A 7469-nucleotide genomic window follows, 5' to 3' on the forward strand; every position below is an offset into this window, starting at 1 on the left:
GATTGTCAAGTAGCAACACATCAGCCTTACAGTGTGGTTATTTGGTATAATTCCATGGTTTAACAGCCAGCCCCACATAATGCAGCTAATTAATCAAAAGCATCACAAGATTTTTTTGCTGTTGCATGTTCCCCTGGTTCTCCTTCCTCAATCACAGGTCCTTGCTCTGTTCCTCCTTCCCTCCTGTCACCCCCAGAGCTGTCCCTGGCCTCCTGACTCACCATCTCCCACTGGCAGTGCCCCACCTGCCCTGGGCACTCTGCTGGATGCAGGTTTGAGCTGGGGCATGTCACAGTGCTGTGCAAAGCCACCACTCACCTTCCTGTGGCAGGCAGAAAATCACCTCCCTCTCCTCCCAGCCCTTCCTGCCTCATTTACACTGAGCCTGCCCAGAGGGAGAGGAGCTTGGAAACAATATTTGAATTTAGAGGCCTTGTGGGGAATTAGGAAGCAATGTGATTTCTCAGCTTCATGCATTACCATGAGGAAAGGGCACAGTCTTCCTCTAATGACACTTTATGTCATAAAGCAATGTCACAAGAGTTGTAGCACGCTGGCAAGAGCAGCAGTGTGCTCCTATCCCTGTTCCCAGCCTGGTGTTGGTGGGCTTTGGGGATGAGCTGCTCTCTCTCACCTGCAGAGAATTCCCGTGGGCAGGGTGTTCCTGTACAGAGCTGGGTGTTCCTGTTGGTGCAGAAATATGTGGTGGCAGTTTTGGGGAGGTTTTAAGGTAACACACGGTCCAAAACCTGCTGCAGATTCTTTTTCTGTGGTTGTTGGAGTAACGTGAGGGCTGGAGGAAGGGATTTGTGTTTGAGATGTGTGCTGGCAGCGTTACATTCGTGCTATTTCCACCTTCCACACACACCCCCTCGGGACTCTTGATGGTAAATAATTCTCCTTGCAAAAACTGCCAGTTCTTCTCATTCCAGCAAGGAAATGAATGAAATGTTCTCTGTTCTTAAAGAAATGAGCCAAGATTTTGAGAAGTGACTTAATTTTGGGCACATGCCACTTGTTCCAGCCTGGGGTAGCAAATAGGTCCCAAGGAATGTATCAGTCTGGGAGAATGAAAGGAGAAAGGACAGGATTAAAAGAAAAAAATGGTTTGGAGAATATAAATAGACTGGATATAGTCACTGAGAGCTTAGCACAGGGCGTGATCCCAGCCACTGAAATCAATGTCTTTCTAATGGTTTCAGTGGAGGAAAACTACGTGTGGTAACAGGGGTTTGGATTTATTTCTGCTCCTACATACATCAGTGCTTTTATAAATTCTCAGTACTAATTTAAGTGTAGGCTTTAAAGTTCTTTTCCTTTCTTTGCCAGCCAACAACATCTGCTTCTATGGGGAATGCTCCTACTACTGCTCAACAGAGCACGCCCTGTGTGGGAAACCGGATCAGATCGAAGGGTCTCTGGCTGCTTTCCTGCCTGATTTGTCATTAGCAAAAAGGAAAACCTGGAGAAACCCTTGGAGGCGTTCCTACCACAAGCGCAAGAAAGCAGAGTGAGTAGTGGTGAGCAAAGCTGCAGAGGGTGATGGGGAAATAACCCAGCCCCTGGCCTTGGGAGAGCAGCTGGGTTTTCCCTGGGAAGGGACAGGGCACGTGCCAGGAGCTCCAGTCCATGGTCCTGAACCCAAAAGGACTTTCAGTGGCACAATTCCTTCACGGGGCAGATACCTGCAGTGGGGTAGGCAGGATGCAACAGAAACTCTCTAAGTCCTATCAGAGGGAGAAAGATTCCCTGCTCTCAGCAGCCCTAAACAAGTCTCAGATGCTTGCACCATATGACTGATGGTGCAGCTAGTCTCCTAAATCCTGAACCTACTGGCTGGATAGTTTTCAGTCTTGTGATTTTCTTTTTTTTCCATCAGTCACAACCTTCCTTGCTTGCCTGCATTGCTGGAATTTGCTGCCTCTACCCAACCCTGCCCTCAATTGAACATGACACAAGTAGATCCTTGCAAAATAACATTTTTTTGTTATTTTCAGTAAGCTTTGTATGTCACATAAAATATCAAAATACTGCCTTTTCCAGATGGGAAGTTGATCCAGATTATTGTGAAGAGGTTAAACAAACACCCCCATACGACAGTGGGACCAGAATTCTGGATATAATGGATATGACAGTTTTTGATTTCCTAATGGGTATGTTTCATCTCTTTCAAAAATTAAATGCAACATTTAATTAGAATAAAAACCATTTCTTTCTGCACTGCTCTGCATAGCTCAGCAGTTTGCTAAAGCGTGGTTGAAGCTGCATTTACTGTATATGCTGTTCTAGATGATGATGAGAAAATGCAGATTTACATGGTTATGTATTCCCATCAGTGCAGATTAAAGGAACAAAGATGTTCAGAAATGCAGAGTGGTGATGAATGCAGGTCAGGCCAGTCTCCTTCACAGCAGTGAAGGGCTTCACAGTTTGCTTTAGTGAGTGCTTTACCCCTGTAATATATGGCTCCTGGGTGCACATGCAAGGACTGCTCATTACTGGTGCTTTGTTTTCATCCTGCAGGAGTGTTCTCTGATGCTTCTCTATAAATTGTCAGGGTGTGGGGGGGAGGGACATTGCTTTGTCACAAAGGCAGCTGTGGATTGTATCAGGAATTTTTCTGTTTATGTAACCTGATCTCAATAAAATAATTATTTACAACCAGGTAATAGTGACCCATTCCAAGAGAATAATTCTAATTCTCATTCTCATATGAAACCTTTTTCTGCTGCAGCCAACACACCTTTAAGTTGCCAACCTGCATCCTTGATCCTTGGGCACGTGCCAGCATGGACACACCCTGTGCCATTGCCCCCACTGAGATTCCTGAATAGGCTGCAGCAGGAGAGGCCAGGTGACAGCTCAGGAGCCATATGTGCCATCTATAAGTGGCTCAAGACAACTGCCACAGAGACAAAATTCATAGCTTGGCAGCAGTGCTCTGCACATTGACCTTAAAAAGCTGCTCAGTCAGGGAGAGCTGTGCAGATCAGCACCATCCTGATCCATCTCTTCCAGCCATGGTACAGTTCTGGCTTCCCAGGCAGTCAGCAACTGGGCCAAAGCTCTGGCCAGAGGAAAACCAGGATGTTTGCCTGGTGTTCAGAAAGCTGAATGCAGTATTCACAAAGTGATCAGGATTAACACCCCTGCCCAAAGCAGGCATTTTCTCCTCCCTGAGCAAAGCCCTGCACATGTCACATGTACCATGTGCGCTTCACACGCCCTACAGACCCCAGGCTGCAGCAGCAGGGCTCCTTGCCCCCAGGGAAGGGAGCTCTGCTGGATTAGGACACAGCTGCCCTACAGGAGATCTGCCCCCCCAAACAGCTGAGGTGCTGTTGTGCTGGAGAGGGGTCTTTGCTGTACCCCAGGAGGGGTTGCTGGAGGGTGGGAAGCTTGGTTTTGTCTCCTGATGGGTCCTTTAGAGATCAAGGCTGAAAGCCACAGAGAACTTGAAAAGCTGCCTGAGGTGTAACAGCCCTCCTGGTATCACACACTTTGGGGTATCCACAGTAGGAGCAAATGAGCTCTGCAGGTTTGCTGCCTTCTCTGCTCTACCCAGACATTGTTTTTGGGGAGCACTGGGCTTTTGCATTGCCCTGACCTGCAGGCTCAAGCCAGAATGAGAATGGTCTTTTTTCTTCTCTTTGTTCCATAGGTAACATGGATCGACATCACTACGAAACCTTTGAGAAGTTTGGAAATGAAACTTTTATTATCCACTTAGATAATGGAAGAGGGTAAATATCTTTAATAATCTTTCTGGGGTTAAAGGAAAAAGAAAAAAAGTCTGTCTTTAAAATAGCCTTTGTTACATTCTTGCTCTTATCTTTAAATAGGTTTGGAAAATATTCCCATGATGAACTTTCCATATTGGTGCCTTTAAACCAGTGCTGCAGGTATGTTTTTCCTCTGGAGGTGTTTCCTGCTTTGTACCATGGTTTCCACTAACAGGACTGAAAATGCTCAGGTGAAACTTTGATTGCACACTGTGGGGAGGAGGAGATGGTGTGATCCTGCCCAGCTAGCCCTGAGCATTAGCACTGCCACGTTAAACGCTCTCTTGGGATCAGGATCTTGCAGGAGCACAGCTGTGAGCTGTTGGGAGAGAAGCTTTAAGGCAAAATACACATCCCATGGAAGTCAAGTGACAAAATCCCAGCTTGTTCTCATGCTTCTCAACAGCTTTCCTTGGAGCCCATGGCCAGGGCTTTCAGAGGGGCCAGGTACATCTGGAGTTTCAGCTTTGCAGGGTGAGCTCTGTGTCTGTGGGGGCTCTGGGCAGCCCTGCAGGGTGAGCCTGAGGAGCCTCTGCTGCTGTCACACGTGTCCCTGCTCAGTGCCAGTGTCACATGTGTCATTGCCAAGATGGACGTGGCCCTATGAATGCTGCACCAGCTCCACTTGGTGCTTCTCCAGGTGAGGGATGTGAGGGCTGCCTGCACTGCCCCAGGGATCTGTGCCCCAAAACCTCTGCACCTCAAAGAGCCCCAAAAGACTGGTGGCCAGGTGACAATGCCAGCTGCTCATTAGGACTGTGACAGAGCCTGCTTCTCATCATTTCAGATCACAGAATAGGCTCTTACACAACTGTTGTAGTTAGCTATAAGCCTTTCAGCACTGTCCAGATCAACAGTAATGGAAATAACTGATTTGCATTTTTTTCTCTCCTTTCCCCCTTAGAATCAGGAAGTCTACCTATCTGCGATTACAGCTGTTAGCCAAGGAGGAATACAAACTCAGTCTCCTGATGAAAGAATCTTTGCTAAAAGATAAAATAGCTCCAATCCTCTACCAGCCTCACTTGGAGGCGATGGACAGGCGGCTGCGGATTGTCCTCAAGGCTGTCAGTGACTGCATAGAGAAGGATGGTTATGACAATGTGGTTGAAAATGACTTTAACACGGATGTGAACACTGTTACCACCGAGAGGTAGTGAAATGGCAAGACTATGTTTTTACCAGCTGAGTCAAGAAGATTCAAAGAAGAAAAGGAAACAAAAAAACAACAAAAAAGTCTTACAAAAGACTGTGTATGCCACTTTGTGAATTCAGTGAATTCAGAAATGAGATATAATTGTTCCCAAAGTAGGTAAAGTGTAGACTCTGCAAAGGATTAGTTCATTAAGAAAAATAAGTCTAATGTGTTGCTTTTCATTAGTTCCTGAAGAGAGATTCTGAAAAGATTCAGAAAATACTCAATCACTGACAGACAACAGTCTGATAGCAAAACACCTCCTGTCCTTTTTGTATAGAAAGGAGGCCTTTACTTAATATTTTGTATTTATATATGGTATATCTATGAAACACCAGACCTACTTTCCAAATTTAACTAAGAGGGACAGCATAGTTTTGTGACTCACACTTTATTTGTGGTGACAGTCCACTTAGTATTTTGTGTTAACCCTTTAAGTGCTCTAATCCACTGTATCTTATTTAAATTGAATGCTTATTTTCCCCCCAGCTACTCAGCATTTAAAGGGTTAAGGCATTATGAACTTTTAAAGGCAAAAAATAATAATAATTATAATAATAATGATAATAAATACAGGGGTTACCAGAAGGGAATTTCACTAATTGTGCTTTGACAGGAATACTTGAATGTTGGTTTTACAAAGTGATGTAAAATGACAAGTTGTACTATTTGTCCATAAGGAGGTGGCAGCTCTTATCTTTCTAGACTATCATAGCTGAGCTGCTACTTTTCAATTTTGCTTTTGATAGTTTTGTGTAAATATATACATATATGGGTAAAAAGCTGCTTTCAGCAGCTCTAGGCTTACTTTTGCAGCATTTTTGTGGAATTGTTTGCAACGTGGTAAAAGTGCAATAAAGATATGCAAAATGTGTAGCCATCTTGTCTAAATGGATTCATTCATCTTGTTCAGAGCAAAGCTCTGTGGCCCAGCCAAGTGTCCCAGAAGTGGCTTTTTAAATTGCCATCCCCTTTTGTAGCAGCAGAATTGGAGCTGGAGCAGGGAATTGGTGATTAATACACACTGCAGTGCCAAAAAGGGCCAGGGTGTTGAAAAGGGTTAATCTTTCCTGTGAAAGCTTTGTTTTGACTGTCATTTCAATATCCCTTCCTCTTGCAATTATGGCTGTAGAAACAAGCTGTGGAGCAGCACCTCTCAAAGATTATGCCTTGACACGCTGCCCAGAGAATTCAGAAACACCAGTGCCTCTGACTTGGCCTGCAAAAGCCCTTGCACAACCTCGAAAATCTCAGCCTAAATTAGCTGGAAACATGGTATTCTTATCCAAATAGCCTTGAATCGTGCTCAGCTGCATTCATTCAAGATCTGTGGAGACTTTCAGCCCAAAAGCAAGCTATAAATTGAACACGTGGCTGTATTTGACTTGTGAAAACGTGGTGTGGTACAGCAGGAATCCCTCATCGCTCCTCTGGGTGAGGAGAGAATTTATTATGACAATGCTCATCACAACTATAATTCAAAGCTGCCATTTATTTCATTTGATGTCTTTTTTCCCAGGGATTCATAACCATATACTTTAAAAGCCAGGTAGACTAAAATGTAGGCATTTTGGCATATTAAAATTATGAATGAGAGAAAAAGCTGCTATATGGGCTCATTCACTTCTTAGGTTGATATATTATCACTAAAAATCACATGTCTCTTATGTTTTATTGCCCATTTTGAATTCCCATGGCTCTCACATACATGGCATGCAAAGACAACAGAATATCTCAAATTGTACAACTGTGCATGATCTTGGAAAATTTCTGGTTTATCCCATGGCTTTTTTTCACTTTTGAAGACCCACCTATGATGACAAGGATTCCTCTGCAAAACAGCACTGGAACTGAAGTGTTCTCTCCCCATTAGCCAAAAAAACCCCCAAAATAAAACATGGGACTATAAAAAAGGTGAAATGGGTTGTGTTATCCTTGGTATGTCTTCAATGCCTGGCTGTGGTTTTCCTGCAGGTGCAGCTTTTTCTTGCCATGAAATTGTGCCAGGACAGCAGAGGAGCTACAGAATCACCTTCCCAGGGCAGCTCTGCTTTCTGCTTCTGGGATCAGCTCAGCATACCTGGTTTGCTTTTGGAAAGTAGCACCTGGCAGCCTCTTTGTTCAAAGAGGATCAGATCAGTGAAGGTTTGGCCCTTTGGAGGCTGGGTGCAGGTCAGGAGCTCCTGGCAGAGTGGTTCAAGCTGAAGGTCTCTGCAGAAGGCTGCCTGGTGCTGTCAGGGATATGAACTTGCTGTTATGGATTTGGTTCTGAATTTCTATAAGCAAAATGAGTAGTGTTTTCATAGATTAAGTGTTGTTTTGTATGGAATAAGTAGTGTTTGTAAGGGGTATAAAGAACTAAAGGTCATAAATCCTTGCCACATTGTAAAGAGTTCTGAAAGCCTCCAGTTTCCTTCTTCTCCTGGACTTTCATGCTTCCCCTTGTAAGCTCTGTGCTGCAGCTTTCTAGACTTATAAAAATTCTTCTCATT

At 44.4% G+C, this 7469-nt stretch overlaps 1 protein-coding gene across 3 annotated transcripts in view; it reads left to right on the forward strand.

Annotated features, from left to right (window-relative positions):
* FAM20C (FAM20C golgi associated secretory pathway kinase) overlaps window positions 1-5853 on the forward strand; it is a 57584-nt gene extending 51731 nt beyond the window's left edge. For 2 of the 3 annotated variants that reach the window (XM_033517885.1, XM_015642978.3), the window contains 6 exons: window positions 1330-1510; window positions 2044-2153; window positions 3662-3743; window positions 3843-3902; window positions 4189-4422; window positions 4687-5853. In XM_033517885.1, the coding sequence (XP_033373776.1) occupies window positions 1330-1510; window positions 2044-2153; window positions 3662-3743; window positions 3843-3902; window positions 4189-4422; window positions 4687-4939 (920 nt within the window). In that variant the 3' untranslated portion in view covers window positions 4940-5853. The remainder of the gene's footprint in view (window positions 1-1329; window positions 1511-2043; window positions 2154-3661; window positions 3744-3842; window positions 3903-4188; window positions 4423-4686) is intronic. The other variant, XM_015642979.3, reaches the window with a different exon arrangement.
* The last annotated feature ends 1616 nt before the right edge of the window (window positions 5854-7469 follow it).

This window comes from Parus major, chromosome 14, assembly GCF_001522545.3.
Source record: "Parus major isolate Abel chromosome 14, Parus_major1.1, whole genome shotgun sequence".
NCBI classification, from domain to species: domain Eukaryota; kingdom Metazoa; phylum Chordata; class Aves; order Passeriformes; family Paridae; genus Parus; species Parus major.